Here is a 20,149-nt window from a genome sequence, read left to right as displayed (position 1 = left end):
GGGGCAATAGATCCTGGGGTGCCCATGCAAGGGTTGGGGACCAGCAGCCCTGGCATCCCTCCCTGTCCCCATGCAGAGGCTGCCCCACGGGAAGCAGCTGCCGGGATGAAAGCAGAGAGACTCAGCCACACTTCAGTCCTTAAATAAATACAAAGACACCAACCAGGCTCAGGCCGGGCCATGGCTGCGGCCGGCACCTGCCTGCGAGTGTGGGACCTCCCACTGCCGGGAGAGTCCCCGCCGTCACCCGCTCCTCCAGGGGCCGAACCCAAGCCCCTGGACTGGGGCAGCTCCTGGCACGCTCCTGGGAAACGCTGGCTCCTCTTCCCCGAAGACCTGGCTCAGTTCTACAGAGACGCCAGGCCTGACGCCTCAGGGAGAAGGGGATGGCTGCAGGGGGCTGACCCTGCACTGGCCGCCACCACGATGGCACCTCCGGTCCCTCCTTCATGATTTCCTTGGGGGGATGCTCTGCCGAGCCAATCCAGGCCGTGTGCACCACATGTCCACACACAGGGATCAGCAGCCGGAGGAAGCTCCTGGATACACACACACGGGCACACACACACACCCTACTCCTCTTCCAGTGGTGTCGGAGCACGGCCGGTCCTTGGCGTTAGGGCAATCCGGGACCTGCCTGTTCTGGAACACAAGACAGGGGTGGCAGGGGGTAAGCGCAGCTCTTCGTGCCCAGATAAGCCCCATGGGAGGGATGGCAGCCATGGCACGGCTGTTATTCCCGAGCACCAACTGCCACAATTCCGTGAGCTTTCGGGGCTCAGCCTAACTTCAGGTGCTGTGGGGATGCTGTCAGGGATGCACCAGGGACCAACCCCATGGGATAATCACCCTGCCAGCTGATGAGAGGGGTGCAGAGGGGAAATGGCCACTGCTGGGAAAGATGAGACCCCATCCCTCCCCCAGGTGTTCAGCCGAGCACCCAGGGGCTCAGGGTGAAGGACAGGGGCACCCCCAGCACCAGGGGTCTGAGCCTTACCCAAGTCCTTGGGGACTGGTTTCACCCCAGCCACTGCTTGGGCATTCTGGCTGCGAGCCATGGCACAGGGTGGGCGCCAAGGGTACTCGGGCTGTGGGAGGAGATGAAACAGAAACAGTGAATTACGAGGCATGTGAATCATGAGGCTGCGCTCCCTGACTGATTGCCGGGGTGTGAGGAGGAGGAGGAGGGGGAGGAAGGGGTCTGAGCAGTCAGATGCCAACAGGGCACACGTGCTCAGCTCCCTGCCTGTGACTCAGGGGCCCTGGAGGAGCTGCTTGCTGAGCAGCAAGCCCCAGACCCACTCACATGGCCCCCTGTGCTCCCCCTCGTGCTGGCACAGGTAGACACTCACCGGGGGAAAATGCTGGAAGTTCTGTCCTGGCGTGTGCTCGCCTGGCATGGCTGGCGGGTATCGGACCTGCTGCCACTCGTCGAAGCCGTGGTACATGGGGGGAGCCATGGGGGGACTGTACTGGTACTGGTACATGGGGCAGGCAGGGCCCAGCGGCCCTGGCACCGGCTCGGGGTGCAGCCTCTCTCCAGAAGCCTGTGAGGAGCCAGGATAGATGATGGAGAGATCCCGAGGGCAGTCACCACCACCATCACCTGGCTCAGAGGTGCCAGGCCTGCAGCCCCCACTCCCTCTGCCTAAGGAGGGTTTCTTCCTATCCCTACCTGTTTATGCTGTTTCAGCAGCTTCTTCAGCTTCTCCTTCTCCTCCTTCTCCCTCTGGCAGTCGTCCTTGGAGGCTCGCAGCTGGGAGCAAGGGGGGTTAGTGCAGAGCCCACCCTGCCACCCCCACATCTGTATGATGAGTGTAAGGAGATGCTCTGGCAGTGACATCCAGCAGAAAAAACACCCCTCTGCTCTCCTGTCCTCCCTCTGCCCCTACTCTTAGGTGCTCTTAGGTATAGGGGACTGTGACACTGAGGACAAGAACCTCTGCCACACCCAGGGCAGACACAGGGCTTCCAGAGTGCTGCTGGTGACACCCAGCCCCTGCTCTGAGGTGGGCATGGGGGCTGTGACACTGGGGACCAGCACTTCCAACACACAGAGACTACATGGGACTCCTGGAATGCTGCTCGTGGCAGCCAGCACTAATCACCTGGTTGTTGGAGAGGACCAACTGCTTCTGCAGCTTTTCCAGCTGCTGCTTCAGCTCTTCCTTCTCCTCGTTCATCCTCTCCCTGTCACTCCGCTCCCGCTGGAAGTCTTCCTCAAAAATTTTCACCTGGTAGGAGGGAGGAATGTGTGTGCACCAGGCTGAGGGCAGACACCTTCCCAAAGCACCCCTATGACTGATTTGTCATCCTTGATCCCACCAGCTGTGCCAAGCCCCAGGCACGTGGGCTGTCACAATGGCCCATGGCTGTGGTCCTTCCAGCTGAATGCCTGGAGGATGCTGAGCTCGGTCCCCAGTCCCCACCACCACAGCACTGACACACACCCAGCTGCTGGGCAGCTCTGGGCTCTTTGCTGGGAAGGTCCAGGACATGTAGCTCCTTCCCTGCCTCCAGTGACTCCTTGTCCTGCCCTACCTGCTGCTTGAGTAGCTCGTTCTGGGTCAGCAGCTCCTGCTGTGGCAGCTTCCCTGCCGGTTCCATGGCAAAGATGGGTGGTGGGGAGGCCTGGACATTCAGGGCTTCTTCTAGTGCCTAGCAGGAAGGGAAGGGAGCAGGGTCAGAGAAATGTGTAGTGCCCAGGATGTCTCTGGAGTACCACGGGCATGTGCCCAGCATGGGAAGCAGGTATAACTGGGCAGGGGCATGAGGAACAACAGACCCTCCTTGAACCCCCTTTCCTGGGAGCCCAGAGGGATATGGTGAGCCTCATCTGGCACAAGCCTCTGCCAGGGCAAGAGTGGTTTGGTCAGGGTCAATTTGGCATTTGAGAGAGGTGAAGAGACTGGAGAACATAACAGACATTTTGCAGTGAGGGGTTGTGCCCTGGCCCCCACCTTGTTCAGCCTCTGGATCTCCTTTTCCTGGTATTCTCGCTGCCTGGTGACTGGAGCCAGCTGCTCCTGCAGGAACCGCATCCTCTGCTGCAGGTCCCTCACCTCCATGGACAGCCTCTCCTTCTCTGCCTGCAGGACCAGGCGTGGGAAGGAGATCAGCCAGCGCAGGGCAACAGGGCTGGCAGCTCCCTGTCACTCTTCCCAAGGGACTCACCTCTTCTGTTTCGATCCGGGACTTGGCCAGGAGCAGCTTGCGGTCAAAATCCCGTTGCTTTTGCTCCCGCTCTGCCTCCAGCTCGGTCAGTGCCCTGCGGGCCTCGGCCAGCTCCTGGTGCAGGTCCGTGACCTGCCGGGAGAGAGTGGGGACGTTGGCCTGGAAGGACCCACAATGGGGGGAAAGGGGGCACAGGCAGCCTCCAAACTTTCCCCTGCACCCTGTTTCCTCTGAGTCCTCCCACCCAGCAGCCAGCAGAGATGTGGCCCCTGAGCACCCAGCCCTACCTTCTGCTCATACTTCTGCTTCATGGTGCGGAAATGCTGATCCCACTGTTTATTCACCTCCAGCAGCTGCAGGGAGAGAGGGATGGCTGAACAGGAGCCCAAATCCGGCTCCAAGCCAGCTGTGGCAGTCCCCAGCAGACTCCTGTCATGAAAGCAACTCAGGGCCCAGCTGGATGGAGATCCCAGCTCCAGCAGTGCTTCCCTGTGGCTCAGCAGCCCTGCCCCAGTCTCTTGGTGCCATCCCATCCCAGCCGTGTGCCTCCCTCCCAGCCTGGTCCTCACCTCCCTGCGCTGGTGCTCCAGGATCTTCACCTTCTTTTCCTTGGCTTCCAGCTCTTCTCTGCCCGGCGCCTTCTCCACCATGGCCCCGCTCTGCTGGACGCGCACGGGGGGGACCCTCAGGGCTTTTGTGGAGGCTGTGCCCAAGGCTGGCTAAACTCGAGCCAGTTCCCCTCCCACGGCCCCTCCCATCCCCTTGAGACCCTAAGAAGTCTTGCTGGTCATACTGGCACGAACTGGGGGCTCTATTAAGATGAGGCCACCTTTGCTGATGAGTCAGCGGGCTCCCTGCCTCCTTCCCAGCCCTCTCCAAGGTGACGCTGCCTCCTCACCTGCTGCTGCTCGGCAGCTTCCCTCTTCCCACTGTCCTGGCTGCTCAGCGTCACCATCCTCCGGAGCTCCTGGTTCTCACACCTGCGGGCAGGGAGGATGGGTCAGAGGGAGGAAGTCCCCAGGGCAGCCCTGTCGCCCTCCACACCACCCACCCTCACCTGAGCTTTTCCAGAGCCTGGTTTCTCTGCTCCAGGTCCCGCTCCAGCTTGGTGCGCAGTTCCTTGTTCTCACTGTGCAGCGTCTCACACAGTGTCTGCAGGGTGAACACCGGCAGCATGAGGATGTGGCCAGCCCCAGGAGCCTGCTGGGCCACCCACCTCCAGCCAAACCCTGGCATGGAGGTGGGTGCCCACCTCAGGGAGGACAGGAGGGGCTCGGTGGGAAAAAACAAAAGCCAGGCCAGCCTTTGCTCACCTGAAGGAACGACGTTCTCTGCTCGTTCTTGTGCACCTTGGAGGCCAAGCGCTTGAGCTCGGAGGCCATGTAGCCCATGCGCACGAACACCTGGTCCTTGCTGGCCTCCTTGGCACAGCCACTCAGCGTGTTCTCCAGCTGCTGCAGCTGGGGCAGCAGGTTGGCATCCTCGTTCAGAGGCTGCTCCAAGTCCTGGGAGTGGGATGAAGTACAGTCAGATCAGTTCAAGGAGCACTGCGAAGCTCCCTCTTGGGGCAAAAGTCAGCCTCGCCTCCCACCCAGGGCTGTGGTGGGCAGCTGGGCCAGCACCAAGACACTCTGCAATAAGCCTTCAGTATGCTGAAAAACTGCCAGCTTTGTAAAGGTCTGACTCCCAGCTGCCAGACACGGGACACCGAGTCCCCAGGTGGAGGAAGGACATTATGGCAGCAACGCTCCCAGACCATGGATTCCCTGTGCCCCTTGGTAGTCTGAGCACATGCTCTTGATTCGCTGATAGCAACAGAGGCTTCTCCACCCCGCTCTCTTCTCCACCTTAGCTCTCCCTGCTGGCACCAAGACTAGAAATCCCAGCTCCTAAGACTGTCCTCCCCACGTATGCCCTGGGCTGTGCTGGAAAGGGTGGTCTTACCCAATCCCCATTTTCTCCTTCCTCCTGTTCTCCCTCAGTGCTCCCCTGCTGCTGTGGCACACCAGGCACCAGGAACCCGAGCTCTTTGGCAGTTGGCAGCCAAGAGGGTGATGCACAGGATTTAAACAGTTGCTGGGAAAGCCCAGATAAGGGTGCATCCATCAGTACCAGGGCGTACCCCTGCCCACGCAGGAGGGGTGTCCCAAGAGGTTTGTGCTCCCCTGGTGTGGCAGGTTAACTCCTCCATTGCCTGGGAGACACTTCCAGCACAACACAGCCCGGCTGGCACACATAGCACTGCTGGGAGGAGGTGGGGATGTGCTGCCACACCTTCGCCTGCTCTGCTCCTGGCCCCGCTGACTCACTTGCTGCCTGTGGGAATGCCCTGGGTGGCACAATATGGGGCCAGGAGCTCAGTGTGTCCCCAGCACCCTGACCCTGGGGTTTACAGCCCTGAAACAGCCGTGGGAGGGTATGTGTGGAGCACAGCATGGCCAGCTCCTCCCACCTGTGCTGGTTGGCAGGGGGAGGCAGTGAGGACCCAAGCCCAGCTGCAGTGCTGGGAAGGCCAGGTGTCAGTACAGGACTAGGACTTGGCTCAGGCAACAGCACCTGATCGCCAGGCAGATGCCATCACATTCTCCATCACCCCATGGCTGCACCCCAGGAGGGTCCAACGAGACTCAACCCCTCCTAGGGCCTCTCCTGCCAATGTGAACAGGGTTGTTCAATGAGAACACATCCTCTCACTGGTACCATGTGCTGCAAGCTGATGTTCAACCCCCCTGAGCTCCCCATGCCTTCTCCCCTCCCTTCCAGCACACACAAAAAGCCAGAGCAGGACAGGACAGGGCAGTGACAGCCACTGGTGGACATTCAGGTGGCAGCAAATGGAGCACACAGAGATACCTTGGCTAGGGCAGACCCTGGCAGCAATGATGGGGCTTGGAGACCCAATGCTCCCACCCAGTGTGGGCATCAGGTGAACATCCAAGTGTCACTGAGAGCTACTTGGGTTGTCACAGCCCTTGCTGCCACTGTTGTGTGACATCTGCAGACACCAGTGCCCCATCTGTCTGGGGCGGCTTCACTGGCCCTGTGCCCAAGCAGCCCAGCCAGGCCACTTGTTTTTGGGAGCTCCTGTCAAGTTTATACCTCCTCTGTGGTTCGCCTAAGGGCTGCCTTAACACGGGTCTGTCAGCCCTGCCTGTGCCTGCTGGGGCACAGTCCTGCCTGCCTGTACACCCCCAAACCCCTGGCACTACCACACCGACCAGCTCGACTCCCTAAATCCCACAGGCACCAGGGCCACTCACCACTCTTCTGCTCTCCTGGGGAAAGCCCTGTGCTTCGACAGTGACGATCTCGAACTCCGAGGAGGATCCCTGCAAGAGGAGGCCGCCAGGTCAGGGCTTCCTGGGGAATGGCAGCCCAGGATATCCACCATGAGAAGACCACCAGGAGTAGAGCAGAGAAGCGGACTGTTTCAGGTTTATCCTTGTTTCTAGAGGCTAAAGGGGGCCTCCTTTTGCTTTAACTGGATGGAGAGTCCCTCCCTCCAGCCATGCCAGCACCAGCTCCCACATTCGCCAGACTCACACTCAGAGGTGATTTCCGTACTTCCACATCCGTCTGGGCGCTGCCCGGGGCTGCCCGTGTGAAGCTGGGATCAGGGCCGACAGCTGCAGAGAGAGAGAGGATGTAGCCATGAACCTTTTGGAGAGGAGGGCTTCTCCTCACTTGGGATGCAGAGCCCTGCGAGGTCAGGCACCAACGGATGGTTTTTACCCCAGCTATGGAGATGGGACAGAAACCTCCTTCTAGAGGGGAGGATGGCAGTGCTTTGGTACACTCCAGAGATGACAGGGCTTCAAGGAACCTTCTTAAAAATCTCCTGTACACCCTTTCCCTTCCCCCAAACTCAGGATTCTGAGCCATTGGGTTATTCCTCCCCTATGAGCCTCACATCTCCTTACCTCCGGTTTTCACCAAGTCCTCCAAGGAAGATGATGCCATCAGCATTTTGTTGTCCTTCACAAGGTCCTCTGCCTTCTGCCGCAGCTTGGATGCCTCGACCTGGGACTCCTCCAGAAGCTCTCCTGTTGTGGGCAACAGCAGGATGCTCAGCCCCCTTCCCCAGGTGTCTGCCCTGCAGCAGCCCCCTCCACCAGCACCAAACACCCTATTTGGGTGGAGCAGTGCCCAAAATAGTCCTTCTTCAGCCAGGAACAACTTTTCTGGGACAAATCCAATGGCAAAGCTGCATCAGTGGCTCACTAACTTCAGAAACCCCCGTGGTGACACACAGATGAGGCAGAAGGGCAGCACCACATCTCTTAGGGGTCTCTTCCACTTCCCAGAAGAAGTGAATTTAAGCCTCGGTGGTGTCCCCAGAGGCCCAGCCTGCCCACTGTGGGGTCTGGCACCAGCAATGCAATCCTCCCCCTACCCTGGGTGGTTGCTGCCACACCAGCAGAAGCTGGTCACAGGTAAGGGCATGGTGACACAACGGGAATCACGAGGCAGGTGGAAATTCGGCTGCAGAAGCGGGACTTGAAAGGGGAAGCTGGGTCACGAGACCGAAAGCAAAACTGGGGGTGGGGAGAAGGCAGTCAAGGACAAGAAAGGGGGTGGCCCAACAAGGCTGGAGCATTTCCACATTGGCATGTCCCTGCTGGCAGAGAGCACCCTATACCAGGGTCTTTGAGCAGCACCTGGGAAAAGCCCCTGACCCAAAAGGGCTTGGAGGAGGTGGGGGTTTTCATCAAAAGCAGAACAGATCCTGGCACCTGTGAACTCCAAGAAGCTGACTTAGCTCCAGTACTTGCCTTTTCTTTCCAGCCATTTATCCCACTGTAAAGCCCCCTAGAAGTTCAGCAAAACCCTTGTTCCCCCTGCACCTTCACGTGAAAAAGCTCAGGCATCCTGCTCAACCCCCGAGGACAGGGAGAGCTTTACTGCTGCCCCAGTGCCAAGACCCCCAGGTTCTACCAGCAACCTTCTCAAACCAGCAAGAAAACCCCAGGTTTGCTGGGCACAGGCTGGGCTGTCCCAAAGGCAAACCTCATCCCCCTGGCACACAGTGGTTACCAATAGACTTGATCCCCTGCATCTTCTCCTTCAGCCGGGTGTTCTCCTCCACCAGGCGCTCCAAGGCCGTGGATCCATTGTCCTCTGAGCCCCCACCAGGGTCGTAGATGCGGTAGGGTCCTCTCCCTTCCATGCCTGCTGTTCAGTCGCCTATCTCCCAGCCAGGCATCCCTGCAAGGCAGTGGGACATGGTGTCACCTTCCTCTGGCCCCAGGCAGTGCCACAGTCCCCTCGTCCCAACCCTGTGGGGATCTGGGGTGCTGTGCTGGTGGAGGCAGCGCTGCCTCACTGCTCACCAGCCAGCCAACAAGTGTCCCAGGTGAAGGCACTTCCCCTCCAGCCCTGCTGGGGGTGAACATGTTGGGGTGACTCACGGCCATGAGAAGTGTCACACGAAGAGGCATCACCAGCAGCCCCGCTCGGGGCTGGCTCTCACCCCTGCAGGGCATGGGAGCAGCGGAGGAGGTGGCAACCACTGGTTGCTGCATCCCAGGAGGGATGGAGACCCAGCCCAGCAGCATCCACCCATGCCAGTGTGAACCTGGACGCTGTCACCAGGACATCCTGCTCAACATATGGTATTTCTGTGGGGCATGAAGTCTTGTTGGGGCTGTTGGGGAGGGGCACTGTCTGCACCTCCAAAACCTCAACCTGCAGCTGTGGGGAAATTTGGGCAGCATTGTGGGGATGAACCCCAGGAGCCAGGCAGGGACTCGCTCTGCCCTCTGGCTCAGCCAGAAAAACTGACTGCCAACAGCGTGGGTTCCTGAATCAGGCACAGGGAACAGCCAGGCATGTGCCGGGCTGGGAGCAAAGTCCAAGGAGACCAATCATCTGCAAGCAGCCTGCTATTTGCTTTTCCAGTTCCTCACACTTGCGGGTGGCCTAAGGCCTCCCCCTTGCTGAGGTCTGGCCTGGGGACAACTGGGCAGGATCCTGGCTCCAGGTCTCGCTCATCTCCTGGGGGGATAAAGCAGCTGCTGTGCATCACAGCCACAGCTTATCAGAACTATATCCCCCAGTGCCAGCTCCACAACGTGGCGTAGAGCAGCAGCTGAGGAGGTCCCAGTGCCAGCTGGAGCTGGGGTGCTGCCTGGGGGCACAACAGGAGCACCCCAAAGCGCTGACCCCAAAGTCAGCTCACCCAAAGCTGGGTGCTGGCGAGCAGGAGGGGGCTGAGGGGACACATTTGGAAAGGAGAAGGGGGTAGCCCCTCCCCGAAACTGTCTCAGCCTCAGACTAATGCTCATGCCACGAGTGATCCAGGCTGATCTCCGGTTTGGATGACCTGCCTGCCAGGGAGCGGCAGGGACTTTCCAGATGACAGCTGCCACCTGGCAACATCCACAACTGGAGCAGCGATTAACGCCTGCCTCAGCGGCAGGGAATTAGGCAGGGAATTAGAATTAGGCCTGTCCTCAGCGGCAGATTGCTTCTAGGAGATGCACTGGTGGGCCTCACCATCCTCCTGCCCTGTGGGTGCTGCCAAGCCCCCCACTGCTTGCAGCCCCATCCCAAGCAGCTGGAGGTGGTGATCACTGGGAGCTGTCCTGCTGTGGTGGTGTGGGGCGATCTCAGGAGCTGCTACTCCTGGGGCTCAGAGCAGCTGACAGGAAGCTATAGATGCCCCATCCCTGGAATTGTTCAAGGCCAGGTTGGATGGGGCTTGGAGCAATCCGATCTAATGGGAGGTGTCCCTTCCCACGGCAGGGGGTTGGAACTAGCTGATTTTTAAGGTCCCTTTCTACTCAAACCATTCTAGGATTCTATGAAATCCCTCACAGCCTCCTGCCACAGGATGGGGAAAGCTGGAGCAGACCTGCCAGAGGGCAGGACAGAACCCAGCATGGAGGCACACATGTGGCCCAGTGGCACCTCCACAGCAGGTAAATGCCATGACCTGTGGCCAGCCTGGCAGAGGACTGGGATGGCCCCACCACAGGCAGGCTGGGGACATGAGCCTGTTTCTCACTGGTCTCAGTCACTATATGCTGCCCCAGGTCTGGGGCTCTGGGAAGAGCTGGCAGCAAACCCATCTTGCAGTGAGCATCTTGTGGGACATCCGTGCCCTCCACCGGGACAAGCCCAGGTCTGGATTGAGGAAGGTGGGGACAAGCTGCCCTCTCGTGGGGTACCATTTCCCCATGTGGCTTTGCAGCAGCCTGAAGTACCAGCCCCCAAACCTGGGGGTTTTCTGCCTTGCCCCACAGCACGTGTGGGAGGTCCCCAGCCCCTGCAGGAATCCCTCAAACCCAATCCAGCTGCGCTGACCACCCTGCCAGCTGGCAGAGCTCACTCACAGTGACCCCATATTCTTTCACCCAGATGGAGCCACCAAAAGCCTCTGCTATGCCCAATTCTCAAGATTTTATTAAGAATTTTTCTACCCCAGGTCTGCACCCCACCAGGGAGATTGCAGCAGAGGGGACACAGAAGCTGTTTTCAAACAGCAGCTGCGGAGAGAAACGGAACTATCTCCAGCTGAGGGAAGGACAGACCAGCCACAAATTCACCAGCAAACAATACCCAGCAAGAGGGAGGAGTTTCCGCAGTACCGAGGTCAGGGCGGGTTTTCCTGGAGTGGAGGCACAGCCCAGTTTCTGCAAGGAGCCGCTGGGACAGAGCTGTCACCCTGGGGACCAAGTCACTCATCTCAGTCCTGTTTTGTTTGTTGTTGTTGTTGTTTTTTTCCCTTAAGAGTTCTGACAGGTGAGATTTACAGTGGTGGAAAATCTCATTTCAATAAAAACACTGGGGGAGGAGAGAGAGGACCACAGACCAGCACCTAGCGGTGATTAGAAACGCAAGGAAAACATGACTACCACAGACTCCAGCAGAAACCACCGAACCACCAGAAAACACTTCCCTCTTGGCCAGTCAACAGTTCCTAAGCTAATCTGACAGTTTTTCACAGCCCTGAGGGCTGAGAACCAGGCACAGACCGTGGCTGCCTGGCTGTAGCTTGCTGGCTCTGTGCCCAGACACTGACAGAGACTGCCAGACGGTCACCCGTGGGCATTGCTCGTTCCAAGCAGGGCACTAAGACCTTCAGGTAGTAAAATTTTATGACAACTCAGCAAAAGCAGAGAATGAGAGTGGGAGTGGGCAGGGGAGGCTCCTGGGTGAAGATGAAAGCAGAGTGGTATTTAATTATCTGTGCTGTGGCTGAGAAGCGAGCAGGAACTGTCACTGCTGTCACCCAGGACAACATGCACCACTGCCACGGCCCTTTCTGTACCAGCCATGCAGAAGGACGTGATTCCTGCTTTGAAATTACCGAACAGCTGAAGATCCCAAGGCAGGAAATGCAAATCCTGTGCAGCAAGCACTGCTGGAGGTTTGCTGTGGGCAGTGAGCCCCGGGGTGGGGACCAGCCTCCCAAAGCTGAGGGCTTGCCAGGCCATCCATTCCCATCCTGCAATCCATGGTGGGGACTCAGCTCAGCCCTTAGGAGAAAGGGGTTTTCCTTACTCCATCACACAACAATCCCAGAAAGCCTCCTCCGCACCAGGATCGTAGGAGGTGAAAGCAAAATCCCTGCAGGCTACCAGCAGAATTTTCCCATGACCGGGGCTGCTGGGTCCCTGGCATCCCTCCTCAGAGGAAAAGCAAAAGCCACTCAGATAGACACTGTGGAAGGATTTTGTTGTTGCTGTTGTTGTTTGATCATTTTACTGGAAATCAGCAAAAAGCCACAGACCCCAGCCTGGTTTTGTTTTCCTCTCCAGAGCTCCAGCAGCTCCCAGACAAGAGACAACCAGTCTGCTGAACTGGTCTCATTTGCAGGGAAGCAAAAGCAGAGCTGGATTTAGGAGGGAGCAATAATAAGGAGACTTTCTGGGCACTGCAGTCCACTGGGTTGGGAGTAATAAAAGAACAGGGAAGCAGGCATTGCAAGGCTCAAGTCTTAAAGGGAAAAGCCTGAACCTCCACTTGAAGCATCTTCCTTTCTAGCCTATTTAGCCACAGAGAGAGGGTGGCAAGGGCAAGAGCCCTACCCAAAACACAGCAGGTAGTACAGATGTCCTGCCTCAAGAAATCCCGCTCTAGCCTCAGAAACCCACCTCCTGCAGAGCTTCACAAAACAACCTGCTTCTGATGAGGCTGCTCAAGGGGAAAATAAAGCATTTCCCCGGGTCTGCCAGGTCTACAGACACGGCTGCAGAGCTCCTGAGCATGGGCCCAAACTCCAGCACAGGCAGGACACGCAGCCAGACGTGCTGGTGGTGCTCTCCTGGCAGCACCCTGGGGGTTTAATGCAAGATCCCGTCTTCTGCTGCAAAGACAACTGCCTCATGCTGCCTGCTCCACTTCTCCCTGCAGAGCTCAGTAACATCATGGCTGCTCATCACAGCGCTCCAAAGAAGAGAAAAGGCACAGCCACCCCTTTTCCTTGCTTTCAGGCTGCTCCTGTCCAACCTGGTGCTCTTCAGCCAGCAACCAACCACCCAGCAGCACCACAAAGCCACATCAGCAAAGCTTCCTCTGTCACCCAAAGTGTAGGAATTGCTGCTTTAAAACAAATCCTGCAATGCCACAAAAGTAGATGGTTCAGTTACCTCCACCCATGAATGTTTTGTACCAGCTGCTGGCAAGCAACAACCCACGGCCCTGTGCTAAATAGGTCTGTTCTGCATAGGTCAGGCCAAAAGGGCATCGTGGGATTTCTTGCAGAGCCAGGAAAGATGCCAAGGGCTGCAAAAAGCCTCTCCTGTTTTCTTCTTGCTCACTTCACCTCACCGCAGATAGCTCTCAAGGACGTGCATAGTTGCAGCCATCCTGCCTCCAGAACCCATCCCAGTGCCCAAAGTCTGGCCCTGGAATGCTTTGTCTGGCTGTGCTCTCCATGAAATGTGCACTCCAAAAAAGCTTGTGGAACCAGAACAGCTCCCACTTCCCCAGGGGATGGGAATAACCCACCCAAGTGATGGGAAAAACCCATCCAAGTGATGGGAAAATCCAGCTCAAGGGGAAAGGCTGTATTTGACTCCCTGATATGAGGAGCAACCTGTGACAGGGACACTGAGGAACAGGACAGCTGGAGCTCTGAGAGGCTGCAGGTCCCCAGAGTGCCACTTGGAGCCATTCTCACCCCAAAGCAGCAGTGACAGGCAGCATCCTTTTTTTTTTTTGTTTTCTTTTTTTCTTTCTTTCTGCCCTCCGTGGGGGTCTTAGCGTGGAAGTGAGGGAGGAGAGAGGGGAACACAAGCTGTGCACCCTGCCTCAAAAGAGGAGGATGCTGCCATTCCTGCTCCAGCTATTCCAGCCTCTGGATCGGCATCCTATGGGGACACACACCGCCAGACCAGGAGGTAAAAGTCAAAGAGGAAGGAAAACAGCGTGGACAGGAAGGTCCTTGGGGCCACGGGTGCGCGGCCACGGGGGATCCACGCACGGGCGCTGCCCGGGGGAAAACGCAATCCCGGGATAACCGGGAGGCAGATGCGTGGGCCCGGGGAAACGCCGCGGTTGTGCAAGGCGGGGCGAGGGAGGAGCGGGGCCGCCCCCGGGGGATCGGCACCGCCCGGGGGGCTGCGGGACCCCCACCCCGCACCCCCCGAGCCTCCCGGGGCATCCTCCGGGCCCCTCTCCCCCCGAGCATCGCCACCACCAACACGGGGTGGGCTCCCACGCAACCAGCCCGACCCCCGAGAGAGCGGGGGAGGGAAAAGGCGTCGGCTGCCCCCGCCCTGCCCGGGAAAGGGGAAACTGAGGCACGGCACGACTATCGCGACCGGCCGCGACACGCGGGGGACGGCACGGCCCCGGCTCCCTCCGGGGTCTCACCCCGACCGCCCGAGCAGCCCGAGAGCTCGCGAAGCGGCCAGATACAGGCGACACGCAGCCCCCGAGCCCGCCAGCCCCCCCTCCGCCCCATCCCCGGCCCGGGTCCCTTCGCTGGGGCGACGCGACCCCGGTGCCCGGTAAGACCCCGATGCCGCGGGCAGCGCTCCTGTCCCCGGAGGCGGCAGGGCCCCGCACCGCTTCGAGCTCACCTGCCGCACGCTCCGCGGCGGGGCCGGTGCCGGGATCGGGATCGGGGTCGGGACCGGGATCGGGATCAGGGTCCAGATCAGGGTCCGGATCAGGGCCCGGCTCCCCCCGCTCCGCCACCGGCACCGGCGGTCCCGCCCCCGGGAAATTCCCAGCCTGACGGACAGGCGCCGCAGCCAATCGGCGCGCGGGGCAGGGTATAAAGCGGGAGGGCGGGGAGGTGGTGGGGAAGGTGGCTGTCATGGCGGAGGGAGTGTGTCTATTTCTCTTTCTCTCTGTGTGTGTCCCCTGAGGGTCCCGGGGGCTGAGCGGGGCCCCGCCCGCTTTAGTGGTACTCTGAGGGGCGGCAGGAGCCTGCCTGCGCCTTCCACCTTTAGCGGGGAGCTCCGCCGGTCGCGGAGCGGCTCTCCCGAGCCCCCTCAGCGGCTCTCCCGGTGTGTGGAGACACAAAATGGCGGGGCCGGGGGGACAGCCCGCCGGGGGGGTCCCGGGGTGCCCCTCTGGGGAGGGGGATGGCTGAGGGGAGGCAGCGCCAGCTCTCCCATCTGTCCCGGGAAGGAGGAGGGCGCTGCTGCGAGCCGGCCGAGGCTGACCAGAGCCTTCCTCTGAGAATTCCCCACCCAGCCTCCCAGTTATTGTTAGACGAGGAAATTACACCCTCTAACCGGAGCGTATATTCCGGGATCCTTCTCCTCTGTGCTGCTGCTGTGATTACCGTGCCGTCATGGACCACCAAAATCAGCCAGAGGAGCAAGACCCACAGGGGACACCACCTGGTTTCACTCTGCTCATTGGGACTTGCTCAACAACTACCTGGTTTTCTTTCTCGTCTTGGTTTTTGCCACACGAGAGGTGGTGGGGTTTTAAAAATATATCTCTAAATAAAAACAACAAACCAGGAGCGAAGAAATCCCATTGTAAGGCAGCTTTGCTGCTTGCTCTCTGCCTGCGGTCTGGGCACGTCCTCCTTAGGTGACCTGGTGTTGGGTTCACCGAGGTCCTTCAGTGGAGATCGAGCTCTGTTCCCGCTGTCCCAGTCCTGGCTTCTTACCCAGCTCTGTTTACGCAGCTCCACGGCCTCTTGGCGCTTTGATGTTGTGTGTTTTAAAAATTAAAAACCAGTAAACCCCTTTCCCTGACTGCCTTTTTACTGACAGCAGGACGTCACCCTGGCAGCCCGGCTGGGTTACGGGAGCTCAGCGATGCTGGGACCCCAATGTGCTCTTTATGCTCCGAGGTCTCGGCTGGGGATGAGACAGCAGGACCCCACGCACAGACAACAGATTCCCTTTTGTACCCTGGAAGTCTTGTTTTACCCCAGAGGCCCAGTGCTATTCTGTAAACCCTCAGAAAACCTACCTTCAAAGCTAAATGTAGTCCCATAGAACCAGAAGATACCTTGCTATGCGTTAATGCCTCAGCCTGCACAAAACAACCAAATCCTTATTTCTGTGAGGAGTGAAGGGGGTGGCGTGGTTCAGCTTTGCAGCACCCCAAAAGCTGCCTGCCTTCCCCTGGCTCCGTTTCCCCACGAAAATATCATCGTGCTACTCACCTGGTCAGGTCGTGGAAGGGCTTGGGGGGAGGTGGAGAGCCCTTCGGACCAGGAGCTCTGCAGCTGCAATCTCCAAATGCAGGAAGGCCGGCCCAGCTGAGCGTACTTTTAGGCATGGAGAAGGGGAATTCCCCATGATGGAGGTCCCAGACAGCCTGTGCGTGGTTTTGATAGGGAGCCAGGCACCACTTAAAGGGCTCTCCTGTGCCGTTCCTCCCAGGGGCCGCAAGTTGTGTCAGGTATTAGTCAGCAAAAGTTGGGGGGGGGCTGTTGTGGAGGCTGTGATTCATTTTTGGGCAACTGAAGAGCCTCGTTACATCATTCCCCTTGCCTGGTTTCTGAGCAACTTCACTGGGTTTGCAAACATGTCGTGTTTCTCCTCAGGGAAACTGCTGTGTCTTGCAAGAGGCATTGTCCTTGTCCCGTGTGTATTTCCATCCCATCCTCATCCATCTCTGGAGTCAGAACAGGATGCATCTTCCCAGGGGAGCAGGAAAGAGCTGTCTCTGCTGGGGGAGCCAGACAGGTGATGGTGTGCCCGGATTGCAGGTAATCCCCGAAACCATCCACCAGGAGAGCTGATGGTCAGAAACAAGGCTGGAGCCAGCTGGTGCTGTAGTAAACACCAAGGATTTAAATGGTTTTATTTTATAGAGGCTGATTCCAGCTCGCCATCTCCTTGCCAGCAGGTACAGTTGTACCTGGAAGGGTGTTTGGTCTGCCCTTGCCAAGTGTGAACTGCAAGGCCTGAGGAGTGCCCAGCTTTAGTCTGTTTGGTTTGGGTGGCAGGAGTGGGGGTGCTGGGCAGGAGGGTGGGGAGCTGTAGGTCCAGGATCTGCCTGCAGCCTGAGAACCTGTGGAAGTGGTCACTTCATGATGTTCTCTCACCCGGTGCCTCTCCACCTCTCCAGCCAGCTGCTCCGTGTGTTTTTACCTGAGGTTGCCAGCTTGGGCTGGCCCAAACACCAGGAGGAATCTCACTATGAAAATGAAAGGCTCTTGGTCCTGTTGATCCTTCCTCATTCCTTTGGTCCTGTCATGCTCCCAGGGGACAAAACTCCCCTGATGGCATCTGTGGTTCATGAGCACACCTGTGTGTCTGTGAGGATGTGTTCACAGCTGACACTTTGACATAGTAGGTTTTTTTTGGGCACAGAGAGTTGGGTTCAGCACCTTCAGTGGCAGCTCACTTACATGAAGGTACCTTGATCGCTGCTACGTTGTGGGAGACAGGGTGAGGAGCACAGGCTGAGGATGGGGCTGGTGGAACTCCCCTGTCCTCAGCTCCTGCTTGTTTCACATCAGGTGTAGCTTCCTTCAAGTTGATCCCATTCTGGATTGAGCAGGGTGGACCCAGTGGTGTGAATCCAAAGTGGAATTGACCTAACAGCCCCAGTTGCCCGGTAAATCCCTGGTGCTGCTGGTGCTGCCGGGCAAACGGAGCACACTTGAACACTAATGGGGCGACGAGGCCAGCCAGGACCTGGTGGCCGTGCCGGGAGCTGGCCCTGGAGCAAGGCAGGAGCAGAGCAGGCAGTGGGTATGGGTCCCTCTTGGCATCAACACCTGGGACCTCCTGCCTGTGCTGCTCTGGTTGGACGTGTCCCGGTGCTGTGGCAGCAAAAGGAAGCAGAAGGCCCACAGTGGCGCTTTGAGAGCGGGGAGGAAGCTCTGGCTACAGGAGGGGATTTCCAGAACATTGTGATCTGCTGCCTATGCAAATCAGGAACTCAAATTAACCTGGCAGGATGGGAGGGCTCTGGGATGGAGGGCAAGGGAGAGGCAGGGGAGGGAGCCTGGGAGATTGCTGCTGGGAGAGGGCAGGAGGGAGCATGGGTTGGGGTAGGACAGAAGGGAGGCACTGGGAGCAATCCTGTTCCTGCAGTATCCTGCCTTCACAGGGGGTTGAATCACACCCTGGCTTTTCAGGGATGCCGGGCTGCTTTTGCTTTGCTGGGTTTACCCTCTCGTTGAAAGAGACCTCCCTTCTCCCTCTGACTCTAGTATGTGAGGCAGAGCTCAATGTCACCCACGTAGCAGGAGATCACCCCTCCTGCCATCCTCCCTCTCCCTCCTCCACAGTCACCAGGGGATGGGTTATGGTGGGACCTGGTGCTGTCCCACAGTGGATACGCCAAGAACTGTGAGAACCGGGCCTGGAGGTGCTCAGAGGATTTCCTTGCATGCCTTAAGCTTTGAATCATTTGGAGTTCCAATGTACAAAATCAACAACAGGCACAGAGGGGATTTTCCCCTCTTCCTCTTTCCGCGGGCTGTGTCTCATCCAATTGCAATGCCTGAGAAAAGGGCTCAGCAGCAATGATCATGTCCTGTACAGCTGTTCCAGGGATGATGGTGTGGGGAGAGCAGCTCTGTAGAGCTCAGCCATTTCCCCAGCCTTAGCTCACTGTGGGGATCAGGCTGAGCAGTGATGGATATGAGGAGCAAAGCTGCTTCTTCCTCCTTGGAATTGGGAAGATGAGGAGCTAAAGAGGAAACCTCTGCTGGCTCCCAAGACTGAAGACTGTGTTTCTCTCCTCTGGGGAAAGGGGAGGATGGCAGGTGGGATGGAAGTGGCTCACATTGTGCCAGGGACCAAGATCAATATCCCATCTTGTCTCCACACCAGACATTGCTCCTCCCAGGGGCTGGTAGCGAAAAGGATCTGCAGTGGCCTCTGGAGCTGAGTCAGAGAAGAGGTCCGTCCCTCTACAAACCAAACATGGGCTCGTGGGGTTTTTTGGGTGTTGCAACCTGTGAAATCTGGCCTTTGCTCTGCCTGGAAGCGAGCCCTTGCCCCTGACATTGCTTGTCAATGTGCAAAGCGTAAATCCCAGACTTTTCCCTGCAGCAGCCTTGAAGGCTGAAGTGTGGATGGCCAGCACAGACCCGCCTCTAGCCCTTACCTTGCTCACAGCCTTGTTAATTCCTCCCCTTTCTTCTGCTCATCGTTTTGTCCTCTCCTTTGCTTTCCTAGTCTTCCTTGAACTACTCACGTCCTTGTTGATCACAGAGGTTAGGCATGAGATTTGTCACCAATTGCCCTCAGATTGGGTGGGTTGGAGCCAGCGGATGCAGCAGAGATGTTCTTGGAGCATGGTGCTGTGAAGTGTATTTTCCCTGGAAAGTGGAATGCTACAGGGATGCCACTGCTTTGTCTGAAGGCTCTATGACCTGCCCATGTATGGAGGACTTCACGGGTAAAACAGTCCTCACTCAGGGAATTTTTACCTAATTTATTGTCAGTTAATACTAATTGCTAGTGAGTGATTTGGACTTTAAACTAAACAAATTCTCTTTCTTCCCCAGGCTTGGCTTGGGCCAAAAATATTATTACTTCTTCCTCGATTCAGTGGTCCTTGTTTCACTGCAGGTTACACTCATTCCATGATGGAAGTGCCCCAGGCACAGAGTGAGCATCCCAGAGGCCGTGCCAGTGCTTCCCAAGATCCCTTCACCCTCCTGGCATTGCCTGGGGTTGGGCAACTCTGCTGAGCTCAGGCCAGTTTGCCGTTCTCCCTTGTAGGGCAGACCCAGGTGTTCTGCCAACCCCAGCATGGGGCAGGTGCTGAAATCGCCCGTGCTCAAATTGGGTACTGACTGTGCTTGAGTGTTTGCAGCGATTAAAATGCCACTGGCTGTTTTTGTTCCAGCTGTAGCAACTGCTGCTGGAGATGGATACTACAGCACTGAGGCAAGATAGAGGCTTTTTGGCAGCAGGACTTTCCTAGGAGAGAGAGTTGCTCCAAGGAGACAACCCTTCCTCTCCCTCCCTGTCCCCAAACGCTGTGTGACTCTGCTATCTGGTCTGCATCGTAGGAGCAGCTGGCAGGGGGTGCCAGGGAAATTCCTGGCCTTGGGACTGGAGTGCTGTGGTCAGCCAGGCTTTCTGGCATTGGCATCGTGCTGAGCTGGGCTGGGGACTGGCCCTGAGGGGCTGGCTTGTCTCACTTGTGGTCCTGTGCCACTCCAAGACAGCCAGGTTGTGGGTGATATGATCTCTGGTCGTAGGCTTGCAGCCAGAAAATTCACCAGAGTGTTTACACCTGTGCCCAGGAAACACACCCCTCTGTACATACCCCAGGAGCATCTGTTTTGGCAACAGGAAGGAGGCAGATAATGGCTCATGTGTTGTGGTCCTGTGCTAACACCGAGCAGGTTTTCCCCCTGCTCTGGAGGAACAGGGCTCCACTGGCCCAAATCTGGCTCTCCCAGGGGTGATGGGCTGTCTCCCAAGCCTCAGAACTTCCTCAGGCATTGCAGCTGGGTCTCTGAGCCCTGTTCCTAGAGGCAGGGAGGTGGCCAGCTCTGCTCCCTGCAGTCTCTGTGCCATCCCTGATCTGCAGGAGCCTTGTGCCTCTGCTGCGGAGCTTGGAGCTGCAGTGCAGAGCT

At 58.0% G+C, this 20,149-nt stretch overlaps 1 protein-coding gene across 5 annotated transcripts; it reads right to left on the bottom strand.

Moving 5' to 3' along the window:
• Nucleotides 1-126: 126 nt before the first annotated feature.
• TNIP1 (TNFAIP3 interacting protein 1) lies at nucleotides 127-14,346 on the bottom strand. 5 transcript variants are annotated; one of them, XM_050311961.1, is made up of 18 exons: nucleotides 14,205-14,346; nucleotides 8,209-8,379; nucleotides 7,095-7,217; nucleotides 6,718-6,800; nucleotides 6,435-6,503; nucleotides 4,488-4,679; nucleotides 4,232-4,326; nucleotides 4,073-4,154; nucleotides 3,744-3,836; nucleotides 3,462-3,527; nucleotides 3,175-3,306; nucleotides 2,961-3,089; nucleotides 2,542-2,658; nucleotides 2,109-2,234; nucleotides 1,676-1,756; nucleotides 1,353-1,547; nucleotides 998-1,088; nucleotides 127-637 (listed from the first exon to the last, which is right to left on the bottom strand). In XM_050311961.1, the coding sequence occupies exons 2-18, from the start codon at nucleotides 8,339-8,341 to the stop codon at nucleotides 573-575; spliced, it is 1,872 nt and encodes a 623-aa protein (XP_050167918.1). In that variant the 5' UTR covers nucleotides 8,342-8,379; nucleotides 14,205-14,346; the 3' UTR covers nucleotides 127-572. The 5 variants fall into 5 exon arrangements, with proteins under 5 accessions (XP_050167918.1, XP_050167920.1, XP_050167921.1 ...); XM_050311963.1 differs by lacking the exon at nucleotides 14,205-14,346 and having other exon boundaries at nucleotides 127-642; nucleotides 8,209-8,386; XM_050311964.1 differs by lacking the exon at nucleotides 14,205-14,346 and having other exon boundaries at nucleotides 127-642; nucleotides 3,744-3,833; nucleotides 8,209-8,386.
• Nucleotides 14,347-20,149: the final 5,803 nt, after the last annotated feature.

This window comes from Myiozetetes cayanensis, unplaced genomic scaffold (assembly GCF_022539395.1).
Source record: "Myiozetetes cayanensis isolate MyiCay16 unplaced genomic scaffold, myiCay2020 scf17, whole genome shotgun sequence".
Classification (NCBI taxonomy): domain Eukaryota; kingdom Metazoa; phylum Chordata; class Aves; order Passeriformes; family Tyrannidae; genus Myiozetetes; species Myiozetetes cayanensis.
This window is presented reverse-complemented; position numbering and strand designations above follow the sequence as displayed.